Below are 21914 nucleotides of genomic sequence, written 5' to 3'. Positions count from 1 at the left end.
GGCCCTATGGCTTTGCAGGCAAGTACCTTAATTGCTAAGCCATTCTCCAAGCCCAAGTGGGACTTTTAAAATAATAGTCATCTAAAGCAAAATAAATCTCAGCAAGAGTATTTGATAAGCAGCTATGAAGTGTACTTGGCCACATAAACAATTCCTTTATAGAAGGAAGAAACTAGAATGTCAGGATAACTCCAGATGGCTCACTAGTGCTGTTGACAGTAGTGGTGGTGGTGATGGTGGGGAGCCAAAGCCACTGGCTTTAGGAGTAATAGAAGATACAAAGCAAATTTCAACAGGTTGAGTTTGAACATTAAAGCTAAATAACCATTAGGCTCTTAAATGTACAAGTCTGAAAAGCAGGACACCATGTTAGGTATTGGTGCAGTCTGATGGAGTGAATTCTCACCAGGAATATAGAACTTGGCAAGCAGTGAGATAAGGTCAGAATATGGGAAGCATTTAGATAAAGATGAAAGAAAAGGCAAAAAGGAATCACAAGAGTGGCACTTTTGCTAGTGGTTTCTGGTTACTTTACAGTGTTTCAGTTAGAACCCAGGACCTCCTACGAGCTGGGCAAGTACTGTACCACTAAGCCACATGCCAGCCCAAGTGTGCCACCTATGAATCCCTGTTTTTACATTATAGAATTTTTAGTTACATAGCATTTTAAGTATTAACAAGACTTTCTATTATTTTTATGACAATAATGCAAAGCTTTCTTAGCGTTAGTGTAATTTATTTAGAAAACCTTTCTCAATCTTAAGTGTAAGTTGTGGGCAAGAGAAATCATGCTCTAATAACCATCTAGAATTATTCTCTGTAATTTAACATGTTTGAATTCTTGCTAGATTTTCAAAACATCATACCTTGAGCCACCACCAGATGGATATGAGAATGTTACAAATATTGTACCACCATATAATGCTTTCTCAGCCCTTGGCATGCCAGAGGTAAATTAGAAGACTATTTCTTTATTTGAGTCTTAACATATTTATTAATATAGAAAAGTCTGTGCTGAGGTATAAAACCAAAGGAATTTTACCTTGGGATCATACATGTTAGTCCATTGTTGGTTATTCAGTACTATGAAGAGCAAAACATTAAAATGATTTCTTAGTAATAAAAAAGACCATAAGAAAAAGAAAAAGGAAATAACACAAATGCATTAAAAGCAGTTCCTCATTGCAGAAGAGGGGGTGGGAAGATTGTAAGAGCCACAGAGTGGGTGGGAATTCCCTGAGGCAAGTCTCCCCACATTACATTGGGACTGACTGAGACCTTCATGACTCCACAGTGAATCTCATAACCCCACTGAGGAGGGACACAGGGAAATGGGACTAGAGGCGAGAAGATAAAAGAGTGTAATCTGTTATAATATACATAAATAAAATAATTTTTTTTTAGTTTTTTTCGAGGTAGGATCTCACTCTGGCCCAGGCTGACCTGGAATTAACTATGTAGTCTCAGGGTGGCCTCGAACTCATAGCAATCCTCCTACCTCTGCCTCCCAAGTACTGGGATTAAAGGCGTGCGCCACCACGCCCAGCTAAAATAAAATTTTTAAAAAGAATAGCAAACAGATACAAAAAATAGATAAGCAACATTAATTTCAATAATGTATTGCATTTAATTCACCAAACTTTTATTATACCCTCATTATTAATTATATTAATATTAATTATAATTCAACATAAAATTAATATAAAATTATTGAAAAAAATCAGGGGACAGAGATTGCTCAGTAGTTAAGGCACTTGCTTACAAAGCTCTGCCTAGATATACCTAGATCCAATTTCCCAGTACCCATATAAAACCAGAGGCACAAAGTAGCACATACATCTAGAGTTTGTTTGCAGTGGCTAGAGGCCCTGGCACACCCATTTTCTCTCTCTTCTTGCAAATAAATAAACAAATAAAAATATTTTTTAAAAAAACAGTTCCAAGGAAGAAGATGCCACTCTGAAATAACCAAGAAACTTCTGAATATGGTCTTAGCTTAGTGAGAACAACAGATATTTTTATAAGTTTCCCCTATTGTTTATAATATGAATTTTCAAATGTACTTATAGTTCTATTTTGTAATTCATACCACAGATGTCATTAAGTTAATGTTGAGATTATTAACATGACATTTACTCTGGTTCCCATAGCTCAATATATGCCGGCATTTTCCTCCAGAGAAAATACTACGTAAAGTGTGTCATACATGTTTCCTTTTAAAAATACTTCTTAAGATGTTAAAAGATTTACAAAGAGTTAGGAGTTTTTAAAAAATATTTTATTTATTTATTTATTTGAAAGAGAAAAAGAGAGAGAGAGTGAGTAAGAGAGAGAAAGAATGGGCACGCCAGGGCCTCCAGCCACTGCAAACGAACTTCAGAAGCATGCGCCCCCTTGTGCATCTGGCTAATTGGGTCCTGGGGAATCAAATATGGGTCCTTTGGTTTTGCAGGCAAACTCCTTAATTTCTAAGCCATCCCTCCAGCCCAAGGAGTATTTCTTAAAAAAAAAAAAAAAAAAAAAAAAAAAAATTTCAAAACATGTTTTTACTTATTTACTTGAGAGAAGGTATATGTATGTATGGGTGTACAAGGGCTCCTGCCCTTGTAAAAAACTCCAGACACATATGCCACTTTGTATGTCTGGCTGTATGTGGGTACTGTAGAATTGAACTCAGGCCATCAGGCTTTGCCAACAAGTGCCTTTAATCACTGAACCATTTCCCCAGCTCATAGGAATGTTTATTAATTCCAAATAAAGAAAGAAAAGGTCTGCTGATGCAATTTTGTAGAACAAACTCATTTAAAATTTTCTCCTTAATTTGAGCACCATATGTATATTTTTTCCTGTTTCCACTTAGGGAGAGCTTGTTTATGTGAACTATGCTCGTACTGAAGACTTTTTCAAACTGGAAAGGGAGATGCACATCAACTGCACTGGGAAGATTGTTATTGCAAGATATGGGAAGATCTTCAGAGGCAATAAGGTTTAGTGGTGGTGTTGCTGGAGGGACGGGTAGAGGTTGATCCTGCAAATGGTCAGTGTGATTTACTTTCCAGAACTCCTTTCTTTTTCCATGGGTGCACAGCCAATTTTATTTATATATGGTATTACATATAGAAAGGAAATTATTTTTGTTGTAAAAATAATATTCACTTTTTAAAGTTTAATGGTAGGAAATGCAGGTAAACTAGAAAGGAAGACCTTTGTATCACCACACCATTGCCCATGTACAATGAGCCCGAGTCACCCTTCCCAGAATTAGAAATATCTACAGATGTGCTCTTTACACATAGAAAGAATAACTTTTTACAAAGAGGTCATCATAAGCTGTGTATTCTGTAACTTTATGTTTGCCCTCAGCCATAGTTCATGGCATTATTTCATGTCAGCACATTGAGAGTTGTGCAATACAGTAGTGGTTAAGAAGCTAGGACCAAGGCTGGAGAGAAAGATGGCTTAGTGGTTAAGGTACTTGCTAGCAAAGCCTAATGACCCAGGTTTGATTACCCAGTACCCACATAAAGCCAGATGTACAAAGTGGTGTATACATCTGGAGTTCGTTTGCAGTGGCTAGAGGTCCTGGTGTGCCCATTCTCTCTTTCTTTCTCTCTGTATTTCTTGCTCTCTCTTGCAAATAAATAAATACAATATTAAGAAGTGGGACCCTAGATCTGGACACCTGCGTCTAGTTTAATCTGCACCCCTGATCACTAGATCTCTCACTGTTGCTTCATTTCTCTGTGCTAGTTTCTGCATATATAAAATTGAAATGCTAATGATAGCACAAATCTCATAGAGTATATAGGAGTGAGTTCATGGTTAGTGTTGTTGTAGGTAGATACTAGAAATTTCTGTATAACTACTTATCAAATACCTCTTAATTTAAGCAGAGACATAATGTTTTTAAAAACATTAATTAAAAATAATTTACTTAACTGTCCCCCCTCCATCCCCATTGATACGAACTTTGCTTGACTGGAGTTTATTTTGTTACTGCTATGAAAATTTCATTGTAAACATTCTTGTCTATATATACTTCAAACCTTTGTATGACACTTTTGTACTGTGGACTTCTATAAATGGAGTGGGTGGATCATAGTGTACGTTTTCAATATTTTATTTATTTACTAGAGAGAGAGGCAGATAGAATGGTTGTGCTAGGGCCTTTAGCCACTTCAGATGAATTCCAGACCCATGCATCACCTTGTGCATGTGGCTTTACATGGGTATTGGAGAATCAAACCTGGGTCTTTTGGCTTGGCAGGCATGTGCCTTAATCACTAAGCCATCTCTCCAGCCCTCTTTCAACATTTTGATGAGCATAATGAAATTGTCTTTCCAGAAAGTTCAGGCACTGACCTAACAAGAGTGCTATGTGCCATATTTTCCATATTTTCCTATTTTGGGCCAGTTTAGATTGTTAGATGGTTTCTTAAACACGTGGTGGCTGTTTTGAATAGAATTTTTATTTAATTTATTTAATTTAATTTATTTAATTACATACATATTTATAGAATTTTTATTTAATTAATTTAATTTAATTTATTTAATTACATGCATATTTATAAAGTATTTGCTCTGTAATGTGCAAGATTTTGGTAGGCACTTGGTTAAAAGCAAAGTAAAACATGGCCCAGGTTCTCAGCAACATCCTTGCTCTGGTAGGGGAGACAGACACTTAGAAGATATTTTAATGCATTATGATCTATCTTAAACTAGTACTGCATAGGAAAAAGTAGTACAAAGAAGAAGGAAGACTTTAATTTTTCTGGTTTGGGAATGATAGGCATGTTTCATAGAAGAGGTGATTATTAGGACTTTGTAAAGTAAAAGGACAGTTGTTCAGTTTACCAAAAGGGAAATATTTTTAAAAGCAAAGATGACTGCCTATATGATGACACTATTAAAAGCAGTATCTACATTTGTTCATGTTGTTCACTTAGGAGTACAGCCAGTCACGTGTCATGCTGGCACCATGGGTTGCACATTGCTTTCACAGGTTAAAAATGCCATGCTAGCAGGAGCTGTGGGCATCATCTTATACTCAGATCCAGCTGACTACTTTGCCCCTGAGGTACAGCCATATCCTAAAGGGTGGAACCTTCCCGGAGCTGCTGTCCAGAGGGGAAATGTGTTAAATCTGAATGGCGCAGGTGACCCACTCACTCCAGGCTATCCTGCTAAAGGTAATGGAAGACAGTTCATCACTTCTGCAAAAATCCCCCTTGCTCTTCCAGATGGAAAAAACAAACCTTCATAGAGTCACATTAAAACTAAAATTGTAAGCCATTATTTTAGGGTCTTAGCCTTTGTTTTTCCCTTTGAGGGAGTGTCTCTATCCCAGGCTAACTTGAAATTCGCTATGTAGCCTTAGGCTGGCCTCAAACTCACAGCCATCTTCCTACCTCTGTCTTGCAAGTGCTGGGATTAAAGGCATGTGCCACCATGCCCAGCTGGATCTTTATGTTCAAAGCAATATTTTATTTTAATAATCTTAAAATATTGGGCTGAGGAGATTGCTTAGGGGTTAAGTGCACTTGCTTACAAGCCTGATGGCCCAGATTCAATTCCCCAGTACCCACATAAAGTCAGGCACAAAAAATGGCCCATGTGCTGGACTTCATTTACAGTGGCAAGAAACCAGAGAGTACCTCTCCCACATATGCATATGCAAATAAATATTTTTTAAAATATTTGGATTTTCAAAATTTGAAATTTCTAAATAATCTAAGGATTTTATCCTTCTTTGGGTTATACATTTCTATTTTAAAAATACCAATGAGTTTTTTAAGAAAATATTTTATTTATTTATTTGAGAAACAGAGAGGGGCACATAGAGAGAAAATGGGTGCACCAGGGCCTCTAGCTACTGCAAAAAATCCTCCAGATGCATGTGCCACCTTGTGCATCTGGCTTATATGGGTATTGGGGAATTGAACCTGGGTCATTAGACTTCATAGGCAAGTACCTTAACTAAGCTATCTCTCCAGCCCACCAATGAGTTCTTTAACAGTGTTATATTAAATGTAAAACCTCAAGTTTTGTCATATGTGAAAGAGCCTCCACAGTCAAGACAATGAATATTTCATCTCCCCAATTTCCTCCCATTTTTGTATAATCTTTCTTCTCAGTTCTTCTCACCTCTTTAGTATCTGTCCCTAGGCAAACAGCATAATGGTTTTGAAAGCCACCCATGTTGAAATCTGTCAGTAGCTTATTTTTGACTATTGCATTGATTGGCTGTGCCATGGTTTATTTCTTGGCTTGTTGATAGGCATGTGAGTCGTCTCAGCTTCAGAGCTTTTACTGTATGAACAGCAGGCTCTGGCACACCCTTTTCCTTGTTTATATTATTCAACTGTTCCATATATGCACTTGATTCTTGCAGAGTACACCTTCAGACTTAGTATTGAAGAAGGAGTGGGGATTCCCAGCATACCTGTGCACCCTATTGGATACAGTAATGCAGAAGTCTTATTACGGTATAGTCTTTTAATTTGGGTATGTGTTGTTGTAACCTTTTCATTGCTGAGACAAAGCAACTGACCAAAAGCAGCTGATAGGAGAAACATTTTTATTTTGGCTTACAGTCTTAGGATAAGTGTCATGATAGCAGGGAAAAGCATAACTTGAGCAGGGCTGGACATTATTTCTTCCACAGTAGGTGAAGACTATAGCAAGAGAGTGAGCCTAATTCTAGCAATCAGGGAGCTGGCTATAAGACCTGTTAGCCCACCCCAATAACATGCCTACTCCAGCAGGGTTCTACCTCCCAAATTGCCACCAGTTAGGGACAAAACATTTAGAACATATTCAAAACACCATAGTATGAGAGGAAGATGTCCATTTTCTGATTTAAACCAACATAAGGTAATAAAATCCAACTATGTTAAGAGTGGTATCTTGTATCAGAATGACTCCTGAAGTAGAAATAATGGCACATACTTTTTTATACCATGAGAAAAAGAGCAGTCAGTTAAATAATTCAGACATAAGAATGCTCTGTTGCTGCAAATAAAATTCTCAAATGCAAATCACTGTCTAAATATAAAAAGTGAGCACTGCCTTGAGATTTAAAAGTATTTTTATTTATTTGTGAGGAGAGAGAATGGACACATGCAAATGAACTTCATATGCAAATGGCACTTTGTATATCTGGTTTTATATGGGTACTGGGGAGTCAAACCCAGATTGGTAGGCTTTGTAAGCAAGCACCTTTAACTGCTGATCCATCTCTTTAGCCCATTGAGATTTTTTTCTAAATACTTGGATTTTCTTAGATATTCATTAGACATTTATACCAAGCCTATAGTATAAAAATATACTGATACTGACTGACCACTTACTACATGTGTTAACTTGGAACAATTATTTATTCACTGATTCAGTTTCCTTATTGGTAAAAAGAGAACAGTAATGCATCTCCCTGAATCATAGCAGTGACCAGTGTCCAGATCATGATGAATGTTCAAGGTTTGATGTTACTATGTATTGTGATGTTTCTTTGCATATCTCCCAGCTTCCATTTCTACATGTGTGTATCTGAACAACATAAAATTGCTTTATAAATCTTTTACCTAAACACAGTCATGAATTTGCTCTTTTTAGTAAATCTTGGTTTCCCTACTTCCTTACTAAGCAATTAAGATCACGTGTACAGAGATCATTATTTCCCATCTGTTCTCAGGGTTTCATTTTTCTCCTGAGCTCTTCACTAACAGATGATTTGTCTGGTTGTGATTTTTTCTAGAACACAAGCTCTGTGAGGGCTGGGCTTTTTGACAACCTGTTTGGTATATAGTTCTTACATGTACAGTGAAACATTATCTCACCATGAACCTCATCTTTCTTCTTATAAACTGATGATCAACTTTTTTCTATTTCATTCTTTCTTGACAGACACTTGGGAGGAACTGCGGCACCAGACAAAAGCTGGATAGGAGCCCTTAATGTTAGTTACAATATCGGACCTGGATTTATAGAAAGTGAATCTTCCAGGTAATTTTATGATAACTTAATAGTCTAGTAAAGTTTTATATTTAAACAGATGGATGCCAAGATAGCTGATCTGTTATGCAGAGTTTTTCTCTTTTCCTCATTGTATGTAACTAGTGAAAATTCTATATTTCTGTCACTTCAGAAATACTTGAGAACATAGTGACATCACAGTATTAGTTTCAGAGTCTCAAAAATTGCTACATTTGAATTACATGATTATAATATTTCAAGCAATGATATTTTTAAACTTTGATTTTGTGGGCAGGGGAGATAGCTCTATGATTAAAGTTGCTTGCTTACAAAACCTTCTGGCCAAGGTTCAATTCCCCAGTCACCCATAAAAAGCCAGAACACAAAATGTGACATTCCATTTGCAGTGGCGGAAAATCCTGGAACACCCATAAAGCACATGTGTACATGTGCACGCAAATAAATATATTTTTAGAAGTATTTTGATTTTCAGCTAAAATTATAACTTCAGTTTTTCCAATAGCATTCACATGCTTTCCATGTTAAACATTAATTTGAGGGAGAGAGTGAAAAAGTTGAAAGGAAGTTTCAGTTATTGGTTATTTAATGTATGTGTTAAGCCAGTCAAAATGAGGAAATCATGGTGCAATTAGCCTCAGTAGAGCTATGATTATAATTAGTCTTGTTTAACACTTTAAAGCACTATCGTAGAGGAATGATTATATGCAACTGTTGAGCTTAGCCCTACAGAAAGAGTGAAAGTTTTCTACTGGCTCAAGGTAGGTAGGCAGGCAATGCCACTAGCCTATAATAACTATATGGGCAGTTGTGGAAGTGCTGAGCAAGATGAGAACATTGGGAAGATTGATTTGCCTGAAAGACTGGGGAGCAGGACAAGTTACTTCTGACAAATCAGAACAGGTAGAGCTGTTTTTAATAAAGCAAATCATTACATAATCTTGTTTGATAATAATTTGCCTTACCTTTGAATTTTGATACTTAGAAGTTTTTAGTTTCTAAAATTATCTTAATTTCTGAAAAATTAAATGATTAGAAATTCAGTTTTCTTATTTTATAGATATTTTAGGATTACTTGGTTATTTATCATCATAATTCAATCAGAACAGAGTTCCTTTGACTTAAGAGACTATTATCTAATTAACTTATGCATCCCAGAGGTAGGGAAACATAACATCCTCATATAAGAGAAAGGGTTTTCTGAGGTACAAGCAGGAACATATAGACATGAAGAAAACATACAGATTTGGTTCTGTAATTATCTTACTCCAAGAGTAAACTCAGAAGAAAAATAAATCTCATGTCTAGATATTCAAAAGCTATTCTGCTTCATTTTGGGCAGAAAGCTTTGACTTGAGTTCAGAATGGACAGATACACAGTAACAACAATAATAAAAAAAAAACTTAAAAGATTCTCTTTTTTCTCATCCCATGGAGATCTTGATAATTTATTAATCCACTTAGAGAGACTATCAAATCATAAGATATAAAGCCAAATTCCCAGTCATTGCAGCCATCACTGAAGAGGAACTGTTAACACTTGTTCAAAGGAATGTTCAAAGCAATTAAAAAATCAGCTCGTGCCGGGCGTGGTGGCACACACCTTTAATCCCAGCACTCGGGAGGCAGAGGTAGGAGGATCACCATGAGTTCAAGGCCACCCTGAGCCTCCATAGTGAATTCCAGGTCAGCCTGGGCTAAAGTGAGACCCTACCTCAAAAAACAAAATAACAACAACAAAGAATCAGCTCATTAGGAATATCAAAATGAAGATAATAAAAAAAAAATTCAGGGAAAGATCTTAAATGAACCTTTATAGTTACCATACCACTTTGAATTTTGGGTTACTTTCATGTTTCTTTACCTTTGCAGAGTTGTATAAATAGTCTAGTCAAAGAACACAGTAAAATGAAAGACAGAGGGGACCCTGATAAAAGAGCTGGGGTCTTTCCCAGCTTTTCCTTATAGTGGTGCATTAGTCCATGACACACAGACTTACTAGATGCAAGGCATCATTCTGAGTTTTAGGGATTCCGTAGTGGGTGAAATAGAAAAAAATCCCTGCCCTCTAGGGCCTAGATCCTAGGATTCATTTTATTTAGAAGACATTGTTTTTGTTTTGTTTTCCTTTGAAATGGGGTTTCACACTGTAACAAGCTGGCTTCAGATTCACTGTGGAGTCCAGGCTGGCCTCAAATGCATAGCACTCCTCTTGCTTAAGCTTCCTGAGGGCTGGGATGACATGCATGAGCTACCGTGCCCTTTTCTTAATTAAGTGACATACTATCAATGCATTTGGGATTTTACTAATCGTATAATTTAGACTAAAATTTTTATTTTATTTTTAATATTGATTGATTGATTTAATGTGTGTGTCTGCATGGGTATGCTTCTTTCCTCTATAGACAAATTCCCAGCTGGCTTTATGTGAGTTCTGGGGAATTGAACCTGGGCTGGCAGGCTTTGCTAGCAAGTAATTTTAACTGCTGAGCTATCTGCCCAGTCCCTAAATTTTTAATTTTAAAAACATACACTGAAAGTGTTTCTGCATTTGTAGTATTAATTGATCAGATTGAACCTGGTTCTTACTGATACTAACTAAGCACAGGCTCCACACCACTCACCTCACCTCCAGCTCTCTTACTACTTTTTATCTCCAGTAGGAAATGCAAAGTTTTCAGTTAGTGCTTTTAGAAGGAAAAAGACTCGTTGATTAGTTTCCTTTTCAGATACTTTTTGGTGAATATTGTATTTCGATTAGTTACGCATTCAGAAACAGTATGCATTTGGAGGAGAGTAGAATCTACACTTAACATTATATAAGCTTTGGCATCCTGTTAGTTTCCCCTTCAAAGATAATCACAAATACCCAAAAACTGGACTGTTCTATTCACAGAGAAAACAAAGGTTTATTATGTTCTCTTGTGGAAAAATGGCTCAACAATTTCCCATGTCATTCTGGATTTATAACACATGTGCAGCATTTTTACAATGGGTAGGAGGTAAGGCTGAGCTTGGCTGCATTTCCTCTTGTTTAAATTTTGATTAGTTGAGTGCATGCCTAATACCTGGCCCAAATCAGAATCAACAGTGACAACATGAAAAAGTTTTGTTGCATAAATGTACAGTTTAGCAGAGCTTCACAAATTCTCAATTAATAGTAGCATTTATTATGATTCTTTTAGGCAGCATAGTTTTTAAGCATTGTGCTTATAGATCACTTCTAGTCTTAAAGAAAGCTTCATAATAGTAAGAATTACTATATACAGAACCACATGTCACTTAACAGTGGGAAATGTTTTGAGAAATGCCTGGTTAGGTAATTTCTTTTTTAAAAAAATATTTTACTTATTTATTTATTTGAGAGATAGTATGGGTGCGTCAGGGCATACAGCCGTTGCAAGTGAACTCAAGACACATGTGCCACCTTGTTCATCTGGCTTATGTGGGTACTGGGGAATTGAACCTGGGTCCTTAGGCTTCACAGGCAAGCACCTTTAGGCTCTAAGCCATCTCTCTGGCTCCCTGGTTAGGTAATTTCATCATTGTTCAGACAGCAGAGCATGGTTACAAAAGGTGTGGCCTGTTTTGTTTGTTTGGGGTTTGGTTTCACTGTAGCCCAGGCTGATCTGGGCTACAGAGTGAGCTTGAACTCACTATCTTCTTACCTCAGCCTCCTGGGTGTTGGGACTAAAAGTATGTGCACCATCTTAACCAGCAATTGTGGCCTCTTGATGGGATCAATGATGATATAAACAAGAGGTGAATGAGGCTATTGCGGACCTACCATGGCATACTGTTTTACAGTAAACTTCTTATTTTTATTGTTTTAACTTAAAAAATTATTTATTTGAGGGCTGGAGAGATGGCTAAGCGGTTAAGCGCTTGCCTGTGAAGCCTAAGGACCCCGGTTCGAGGCTCGGTTCCCCAGGTCCCACGTTAGCCAGATGCACAAGGGGGCGCACGCGTCTGGAGTTCGTTTGCAGAGGCTGGAAGCCCTGGCGCGCCCATTCTCTCTCTCCCTCTATCTGTCTTTCTCTTTGTGTCTGTCGCTCTCAAATTAAAAAAAAAAAATTAAAAAAAATTATTTATTTGAAAGAGTGAGAGAGAAAGAGGGAATGAGAAAGGGGGGTGGGAGGGAGGGAGAATATGGGTGTGCCAGGACCTCCAACCACTGCAAACAAACTCCAGACACATGCGCCCCCATTTAGCCAGACAACAGTAGTAGTTTCCCCCTAGGGTTTATGAACTCCCCAGCCATAGGCTATTACATTTTTTTGAATTTTTTATTTTTATTTATTTAAGAGATGGGGGTGGGGGGAGAATGTGCGTATCAGGCCTCCAGTCACTGCAAACAAACTCCAGACACATGTGCCAACTTTTATATTTGGCTTACATGGGTCTGTGAGTGGAACCTTGGCTTTGTAGGCAAGCACCTTAATTGCTAAGCCATCTCTCCAGCCCTTAAAATATTTTTATTGACAACTTCCAAAGACAATATATCATGATCAGAAAACTGTTTAAATAAGTAGGTGTGTATCCTCTATAAACAATAAAAGTATATTTTGTACTATACATAATTGGATTGTTGAATTTTTATATGACTGGCAGAAAAATATGTTTTATTAACGTCACTATCACCACAAATACATGAGTATTGAATTATGCTCTGATATTATAGTAGCTACAATGTCACTGAACAATAGAAGTTTTTAGCTTCTTTATAATCTAAATGGACTGCCATCATGTAGGTCTGCTAACAGACAAAATGATATGGTGTAAGGCTTTGTAAAGACAGATGGTCAAATATTACAGAATGAGTTGTCTTCCCTTTGTAATTTAGTAGTGTCTAAGCTTTTAAAAACAAACATATCAAACATGTATTAGACTACTTTGCTATATGTATCAGTAATATAGCTGTGAGGAAAAATATAAAAATATTGGTTTTTAAAATTTGAGTTTATGTGCATTTAGGTGGCAGAGATATGATAATTCATTGTCCTATTGTACAATTTTCTTTAGTTTTCAGATTTTTCATTGTAAAATATTGGGCAAAACTGTAAATCTAATGCTCCATGTAAAGTGACTTATTCTATTCAAAATTCTAGGAAAGTTAGAATGCATGTCCATAACACCAATCAAATCACCAGGATTTACAATGTAATTGGAACTATCAGAGGATCTGTGGAACCTGGTGAGTCATTAACATTTTTAAACACTTTGTTTTTACAAAGTTTAAGGTAAATTTCAGTCAATAGTTGACATTTTTCTGGCCAATTCGAAACTACTAAATTTGGTTGGGGCAGTGTATGAAACAACTCTAAAAGATTTTACTTAGCAAGCCATGGGTGGCAGCTCCCATCAGTAATCGCAAAACTCAGGAGGCAAAGGTAGGCAGATTGTCATGGGCTACAGAATGAACTCAGGGTATGGTGTGGGTGATGTAGTAGTGAGCATAGTTGCCTTCCTCAGCAAGTGAATTCATGAGACTCTATCTAAAAAAAAACAAAAGAATAATATTTTACTTTACAATGTTGAGTATTTTCTATGCAGGAAACTCAGGTAGGGCAACTTTAATGTAAAGACACAAAAGACAAACATATATAAAGTATTTAAATTGAAGTTCCCATGAGCACATTCTTATCCAGACAGGTATGTCATTCTGGGAGGTCACCGAGACTCCTGGGTTTTTGGAGGTATTGATCCCACCACTGGAACTGCAGTTTTGCAAGAAATTGCCCAGAGTTTTGGAAAACTAAAAAGTGGAGGTAACTAACATTTTTGCTTAATATCTCTGTATTGTTGGTAGGCATAGCTAACCATGTATGTTAATGATTTCAGGCTGGAGACCCAGGAGAACTATTATCTTTGCCAGCTGGGATGCAGAGGAGTTTGGACTTCTGGGTTCCACAGAATGGGCTGAGGTGAGTAACTCAGGGGGTCAACCAGTATCACAGATGGATTCTGTTACTTCATGTGGCTTCAATCTACAGAATGACTCCAGAGAATTTAGGAAATAGAACTGATTTTTACTTTCACATCATATAATTTGGCAAAGCAGAGTGACCTCTTAGGCTATAAATAGTTGCAAAATATCAAAATATTTTATTGCTTTGCATTTGTTTTGTGAATGTAAAATCAGAAAGCTTAGAAAATAATTGGAAATAAGCTAATTTTTGTTTTATCTTTCACAGGTGTTTTGATAGTTATAAAATAATAGCTCTGTAAATTGGATTACTTTAGTAAATAGCTTAAATTATAATTTTTGCAAAATTTGTTTTACGTGTGCTCTCTTCAGATAGGGCTGTTTTGTATTTGTTACAGACTCTTAATTATTTTCTTTTTGTTTATCAAAGAAATTTATTAGCAAATATTACATACCACATTCTTGTCAGAGATTATTATTTCAGGAGATAGCACTCCAACCTCATACTACAGTGTCTCAGGCCTTGGATGGAATAGTCAAGCAGTAACTTTGTTTACACTCCAGGAGAATGTGAAAATCCTCCAGGAGAGAAGTATTGCTTATATCAACTCAGACTCATCTATAGAAGGTACATCTTATTTCAACTTATAATAAACTGTTCAGAAAGTAAATTTTATCTCAAGTAATTTGGAATTTTTCTTAGTATACTATCTGTTGTTGTTGGTTTTTTTCTTGGGATTAGGGTTTATGTATTCTAGGGGGTCTAGAATTTCCTATGTAGCTGAAAATGATCTTGAACTCCTAATCCTCTGCTTCTACTTCGAAACTGCTAGATTACAGGTATGTACCACAGGACCTGGCATTTTAAAAAGTTAGTTTATTCTTTTAAAATATTTTAATTGTTTTATTTTATGAAAGGAGAAAGAGAGAGAATGTGTCGTCTGGGACTCTTGCCATTATAAACAAACTCCAGATTTATGTGCCTTTTTTTCTTGAAGTAGGGTCTCACTCTAGCCCAGGCAGACCTGGAACTCACTTTGTAGCCTCTGACTTGTCTCAGACTCACAGTGATCATCCTCCCTCTGCCTCCCAAGTGCTGAGATTAAAGACGTGGGCCATCACACCCAGCTCATGTGCCATTTTATGCATCTTGCTTTACAGGGTACTAGGGAATGAAACCCATACCGACAGGCCTTACAAGCAAACACCTTTAAATGCTGAGCCATCTCCTACTTTATTACTTTTTATTAAATAAAGCAGTTAAGTTGCTTGCCTGTGAAGCCTAAGGACCCAGGCTAAATGCCCCAGTACCCACGTAAACCAGATGCATAAGGTGGCATTTGCATCTGGAGTTCGTTTGCAGTGGCTAGAGGCCCTGGCATGTCCATTCTCTCTCTGGTTCTCTGTCTTAAATAAATAAATATACAAACAATATTTTTTAAAGTGAAAGTGAATTCTAACTTGTTAACTATCTCAGATATTTTGTTCTTATGAGATTACTCTGTAATAATTTTTAATTTTGCCATAGGTAAAATAATTCCTGTCAATCAATATGACTCATAAGTTAATAATCCTATTTCCTTTGATATATATAATATAGAACATATATTGCCTGTTTTGGAGTACTGCTTAAAGCCCTAGTTATTAACCACATTTTCCCCAGGGATGTACTAAAGAAATTTGGCTGAAATTTTTCAAAAGAAAAAAAAATTTTTTTTTTGAGGTAGGTTCCCATTATAGCCCACATTGACCTGGAATTCACTATGCAGTCTCAGGGTAGCCTTGAACTCTCATGGTGATCCTCCTACCTTTGCATTCCAAGTGCTGGGATTAAAGGCATGCGCCACCACACCTGGCTCAAGTAAAATACTTTATGTAGAAATATTTCCTATATTAAAATATTTGCTTGAAAAATAAAAATTAGAAATATTTTATACGTATGACTAATAATTTGAAATAAACAAACTGTAAGCTTCCTTTTGAATTTGAATATGATATTTGCCTCTGGGCTTTTGTTGTATTTTTGATTGTTTAATGTTTCTAAATGACTTTCCAAGTTACACATTTTGTCTAATGCCCTGACTTACATTACTGAATTAATGAAAGAATGAAGAATGAACTGTGGCTTTTGTAAAAATCTTCTGGGAGACTCTGCAGTGAAGACAATGCTTTGATGGCCGTGGGAGCTGCCACATCAGCCTGCAAAGCCACCTGTTCCCTCCTTAGTCCAAACTGTGCACTGTAGCCTCTCTAGCTCCTGAAGAGTTGTTTTATTAAATATTGATATAACTTGCTTAAAGTAAAAGGCAAGAATTAAGCATAAGTGGAATTTCACTTGAAATCAACACCTTTTGTGTTTTGTTCATTTTTTAGGCAATTACACTCTCCGAGTTGACTGTACTCCTCTCCTTCACCAGTTGGTGTATAGACTGGCAAGAGAGGTATATGAGATCTACCTAACTGTTTCAGATAAATGGATAGTAACACCTCTCCCACGTCGTCAGCTACATTTATTTTTAAACTGGTAACAGAACATAGCTGACTTATATAAATAATAACTAAAACATCTGAAATACTAATTCACTATGTGACATCAATTGTAAATATTATAGGAAATAGGCTGTGAGAAATAGTCAAGACCTTCAGAAGTCAGGTGGTGAGGAAATTGCTGGGCTTTAAGGAGGTTGTTCCTGTGTGTCAGCAGTGAGTAGAATGGGCAGTGGCACGTCCAAAGGCAGAAGGGAAAGAAGCCCGTTGCTAATTGATCATGCAGGATGCTGTAACACTGAATAGTTTTAGGTACAAAATTCTCTGAGAACTAAAGCACACTTACTCTGAAAAAACTGTATAGTATACTGAATATGTGAATATTCACTTGAGTGGCTCCCTAGTATAGAATTTACTTGTAGAAATATTTGTTCAAGGTCAGCTTTAGTGAACAATGTGAGGTGGGCATCACCTTAATGCAGGTACTGTTTCCTAATTCCTTTTATCCTTGTCCTTCCCTACCTGTTGACTGTCAGTGTTTCTAAAAATAGTTCTCCAAACTGAGAATGCTTTCCTTTCCCTTTTCACCAGGCTGTCACCATCTTGGGTAACTTATGTCCTTGATCTTTCTTTGAAAGCTCGCCACCAAAGCACCTTATCTCAAATCAAGCTGTAAAGCAAACTCTTATGGGGAGAGCCCTTCAGAATCTGTACCTGTGACCTGTGCTGTCCTAGAGAGAGGACTCCTTGCCCTTGATGTCAGGGATGATAAGAATCTTGAAGGTAGTAAATGAGGGTTTTTTTTTTAAATGTTTTTATTAGTATACAAGGAAGGTGTTGGAGTCAGCTCCATGCTTCTGGGATGAACCTCCAAACCAGACAGTTTATGACCAACCAAAAATCCCATCTTCAAATATCAGCAACCTATAAATTTGAAGATTACATTTCCAACACAGTTTTGAGGGACACACTCAAACCATACCGAAGACAATAAACATTTTATGTATGTGTACTTAGAAGCTCTTAAAATTTTTAAAAAGAAATCTCATACTATATAGAATTTTAAAAATCTATATTATCGCAACTTTGTTTAAACATAACTGGACATTCTAAGTATTACCCATCTACTCCCTCCTTGCCTGGAAAAATAGGACAGAGAACAATACTTCCAAGTTCAGCTTCTCAAACTGTATCACTCTGCTGCCCTGAGGCCGTGCTACAGGTCTTCTTATTAAAGAAAGAATTGTGCAAAACTTTTCCCAGGGCTTTTCCCTAAAAATAAATTTAAGGTGCCAAACATAAAAATGACCATAAAAAATTACTAACATAAGCAAGGGATTACTTTTTTTTTTTTGCCACTGTCAAAATTACCAACAGGTACTCATTGTAAAGGTTCTAACCGGGGCTAAATTATTTTTTCTTTCTACCATTTTCAAAACTATGTGTTTTCTATAAAGAAACATGATATGCATACATATGGCAGAAGCTGATGCTGATACAGATGGGTATGTGTTGGCACAATTACACTTGCTTCTACTCCTCATCCAAGGCATTTGATTATATTTCCAGATCGCCAGCCCTGATGAAGGTTTTGAGAGTAAATCACTTTATGAAAGCTGGTTGGAAAAAGACCCTTCACCTGAAAATAAAGATTGCCCAAGGTAAATAACTTTCATGCCTCTCTTCTGCCATGGGAGGAATTGTGGATTTCCTTTTGCTTTTGTTTCTTCAAACAGTGTCTCACCAATAACTAGAGTAAGTTTAATGAAGCCTTCCTCTGTCCAGCTAGCTGTTGTTTTGCTAACCAGCCAGAACAGACATCTTACAACGTGCAGTGGGATACAACTAGACATACTTTTAAAAACTTGTTAATGATTTTGCTGCACTGTCAGTTATTATTTGGCATTCTTACATAAAATTTCTTTCAGATATGTGGCAAATGCTTTGATAAATAATATAACTTTAAATGACAATAAAGGAAAAATAAATGTATTTTTTTTCTAAATTTAATAAATTATCAATTGTGGGTTTACCTGTAACCAATTTAGATTTTATAGCTTTCTTTTTAAAATCTCTTCATATTCATGCCACAACAAGCTTCTTAGAATTTATTTTATGTTTATCCATTTGTTACTGTAATGATTTCTTATTTTTAAATATTTATTTATTTATTTGCAAGCAGAGAGAAAGGGGGCATGGGAGAATGGGCATGCGAAGGCCTCTAGCCACTGCAAACTTGAACTCCAGATGCATGCCCCACTTTGTACACCTGGCTTTATGTGGGTGGGTATTGGGGAATTGAACCAGAGTTGTTAGGCTTTGTAGGCAAGCATCTTAACCACTGGGCCATCTCTCCAGCCCTGTTCTTAAAAATGTTTTATTTATTTATTTGATAGAAAGAAAGAAGCAGATAGAGAATAGGTGTGCCAGGGCCTCCTAGCCACTGCAAAGGAAATCCAGATGCATGTGCTACTTTGTATATCCAGCTTTGCATGAATACTAGGGAATTGAACCTGGGTCCTTTGGCTTTGCCAGCAAGTGCTTTATAACTGCTGAGCCATCTCCCCAGCTCACTGTAGTAATTTCTAATACCATAGAAATTTATGCTTTATTCAGTATTCTAGGTAGCCTCTGAAACTTTAAGCATGTTTCTATTTATGAAAGTTTCATATGCTTATTCAGCAAAAGTTATATAGGCTCTTTCTCTTAGCAGTTTGAGGTGAGCTGTGAAAACGGTTTGTTTATCTTCTGACACACATAAATCTTCCAAAATTTTACAAATAAAGAATTTCAAATATTTGTATTTACTTTAAGGACATCCATAAAACTGTTTGGACCATCAAAAGTCACCAAGTGAGCAGGGAGTGGTGGTGCACGCCTTTAATCCCAGCACTTGGAAGGCAGAGGTAGGAGGGTTGCCATGAGTTTGAGGCCACCCTGAGACTACGTAGTGAATTCCAGGCTAGAGCAAAACCCTATCTTGAAAAAAAAAAGTCACCAAGTATCTGAAACATGTCATTGCAAAGAAACCATGCATGCCCTCCAAAGTTACAATACTGTAGGTAGGCATTCCAGGGCAAACAGTGGGGCAGGACATAGCATTAGTGGCTCCAAAAGAGCCACTTGCTTGAAAATGCAGACAACAGTGCTGAACTAAGGATGAAGACAGGGACTAGGGAAGTGGCTGTCGGTAAAGTGCTTACAACACAAGCACGGGGCCTGAGTTTGGATCCCTAGCATCCATATAAAATGCCAGGGGTGGTGGCAGACACCTGTAATCCCAGTGCTGGAAAGGCAGATACAAGTGGATCCCTGAGACTTGCAGGATAGCTTCTCTAGCCAAATGTGTAAGTTCTGGGTTCAGCGAGGGACCTCCTCTCAAAAAAGGTGGAGAAACAGCTGAAGAAGATACTTAACATTGGCCTTTGGCTCCCCATGGACACATTCACGTGCACGTGTGCACGCACACATGCACACACACTTGCCCACATACAAATGAACATACACACACAGAAAGAAAAGAAAAAAGAGTGAGCAGGCTGGAGTGATGGCTTAGCAGCTAAGGTGTTTGCCTGTGAATGCATTGGCTAGAGGCCCTGGAATGCCCATTCTCTCCACCCCCCCCATAAATAAATAAAAATAAAATATCTTTTAAAAGAAAAAAGCGAGGAAGGAAGGAAGGAAAAAAAGGAGTGATGGAAGAAGGGGGAGGATAAAGATTCTCTGGTCATTGGATAGGACCAGGTGAAAAAGTACCCAAGATATACCACTGTACCCAAAGAGCTCAAAACTGGGTGAACCTGCAGGTAAGCTCCTCTACCACACTATTCTCAGTGAGAAGGAGCAAGTTGTTCTGAGCCAGAAGAGGACAGAAGAAAAAGATAACCCAGTAGACTCAAGAAATAAAAAATTATGATATGGAAACAAATTCAGCATAAAATAAGTGTATAAAAAAATAAAGAAGGGCCAGGTGTGATAGCGTAAACCTTTAATCCCAGCACTTGGGAGGCAAAGGTAGGAGAATCACTGTGAGTTCGAGGCCATCCTGACACTACATAGTGAATTCCAGGTCAGCCTGGGCTAGAGTGAGACCCTACCTTGAAAAACGGAAAATAACTAAATAAATAAACAAAGAAATAAAGAGAAGAAGGAAAGAAGGAAGGGAGGGAGGAAGGAAGGGCCGGAGAGATTGCTTAGTAGTTAAGGCACTTGCCTATGAAGCCTGAGGACCCAGATTCAATTCCCCAGATGCACAAGGTGGTGCATGTGTGTGGAGTTCATTTGCAGTGGCTAGAGGCCCCAGTGTGCCCATTCTTTGTCATGAATAAATAAATAATATTTTTAAAAATTAAAGAAAAAAGCTGGGCACAGTGTCACTTGCCTTTAATCCCAGTACCTGGGAGGAAGAGATAGGAGGGTCACCATGAGTTTGAGGCCACCGAGACTACACAGTGAATTTCAGATCGGCCTGGCCTAGAGGGAGACCCTACCTCAAAAAAAATTAAATAAAAAAATTGTAGAATAAAGGAAGCATTAAAATATCTCAGGCTTCTCATTTGCAATAATCTAATAATTTTTAAATTTATGGTTATATTTTTAATAATATATAATTTGATCTTCTTTCTTACTCACTATTATGTCATGGACAATTTCCATGTCATTACATTGTATGTTTGTATATATGTGTAAATATGCATAGTGATTTTTAATTATGTACAAAGAAATATATTGTGGATTTGTTTCTGAAAAGAAGTAAGGCACACATATTCTTCATGGTCTTAAAAATAAACTTCCTGTGGCAATTTTCTTATCAGACTGTAGTTCCCTGAGTGCATGGCCTGTGGCTTCCTTGTTTCCTCTCTAAACAAATACCACAAATGTTGAAAATACAGAAGAGAGCATTGTCACTTCGCTACAGAATTTTGTGGTACTATCCAACTCTGGTCCTATTCAAGCAGCTTATCAGTAGTATTCCAGCAAATTATAGGAAAGTGTCCTGGAAAAAATGTTTTCTGGGCTAGAGAGATGGCTTAGTGGTTAAGCGTTTGCCTGTGAAGCCTAAGGACCCCAGTTCGAGGCTCGATTCCCCAGGACCCACATTTGCCAGATGCACAAGAGGGCACACGTGTCTGGAGTTCGTTGGCAGTGGCTGGAGGCACTGGCGCACCCATTCTCTCTCTCCCTCTACCTGCCTCTTTCTTTCTCTGTCTGTAGCTCTCAAATAATTTTAAAAAATGTTGTCTCTTTTCATTCTTTATTTTTGTGTATGTGTGTTCATGTGGACCCCTGTGTGCCCATGCTTGAAGGCCAGAGGAGGATGTTGGGGGGCCTCTTCCAATGCTCTTCTGCCTTAGTTCCTTGAGATGGGGTCTTTCTGATTCTAGAACACTCTATTTTTTAGTGGGACTGACTGCCCAGGCAGTCCCAGCAGTCCTCTTGTCTCTGTCCCCTCAGACCTGCATTGTAAGCATGCAGAGCCATGCCTGGCTTTTTCACTTGGGTGATACTGATC

At 37.4% G+C, this 21914-nt stretch overlaps 1 protein-coding gene across 2 annotated transcripts in view; it reads left to right on the top strand.

The window, feature by feature from the left end:
* The window catches only part of Naalad2 (N-acetylated alpha-linked acidic dipeptidase 2), a 44626-nt gene that overhangs the window by 7627 nt on the left and 15085 nt on the right, over positions 1-21914 (top strand). For both annotated transcript variants that reach the window (XM_045145798.1, XM_004661885.3), the window contains exons 4-14: positions 849-950; positions 2861-2986; positions 5003-5189; positions 6392-6485; positions 7903-8001; positions 13098-13183; positions 13638-13757; positions 13831-13913; positions 14480-14543; positions 16289-16356; positions 17972-18063. In XM_045145798.1, coding sequence (XP_045001733.1) covers positions 849-950; positions 2861-2986; positions 5003-5189; positions 6392-6485; positions 7903-8001; positions 13098-13183; positions 13638-13757; positions 13831-13913; positions 14480-14543; positions 16289-16356; positions 17972-18063 — 1121 coding nt within the window. The remainder of the gene's footprint in view (positions 1-848; positions 951-2860; positions 2987-5002; positions 5190-6391; positions 6486-7902; positions 8002-13097; positions 13184-13637; positions 13758-13830; positions 13914-14479; positions 14544-16288; positions 16357-17971; positions 18064-21914) is intronic.

The sequence above is a fragment of the Jaculus jaculus genome, chromosome 3 (assembly GCF_020740685.1).
Source record: "Jaculus jaculus isolate mJacJac1 chromosome 3, mJacJac1.mat.Y.cur, whole genome shotgun sequence".
NCBI classification, from domain to species: Eukaryota; Metazoa; Chordata; class Mammalia; order Rodentia; family Dipodidae; genus Jaculus; species Jaculus jaculus.
This window is presented reverse-complemented; position numbering and strand designations above follow the sequence as displayed.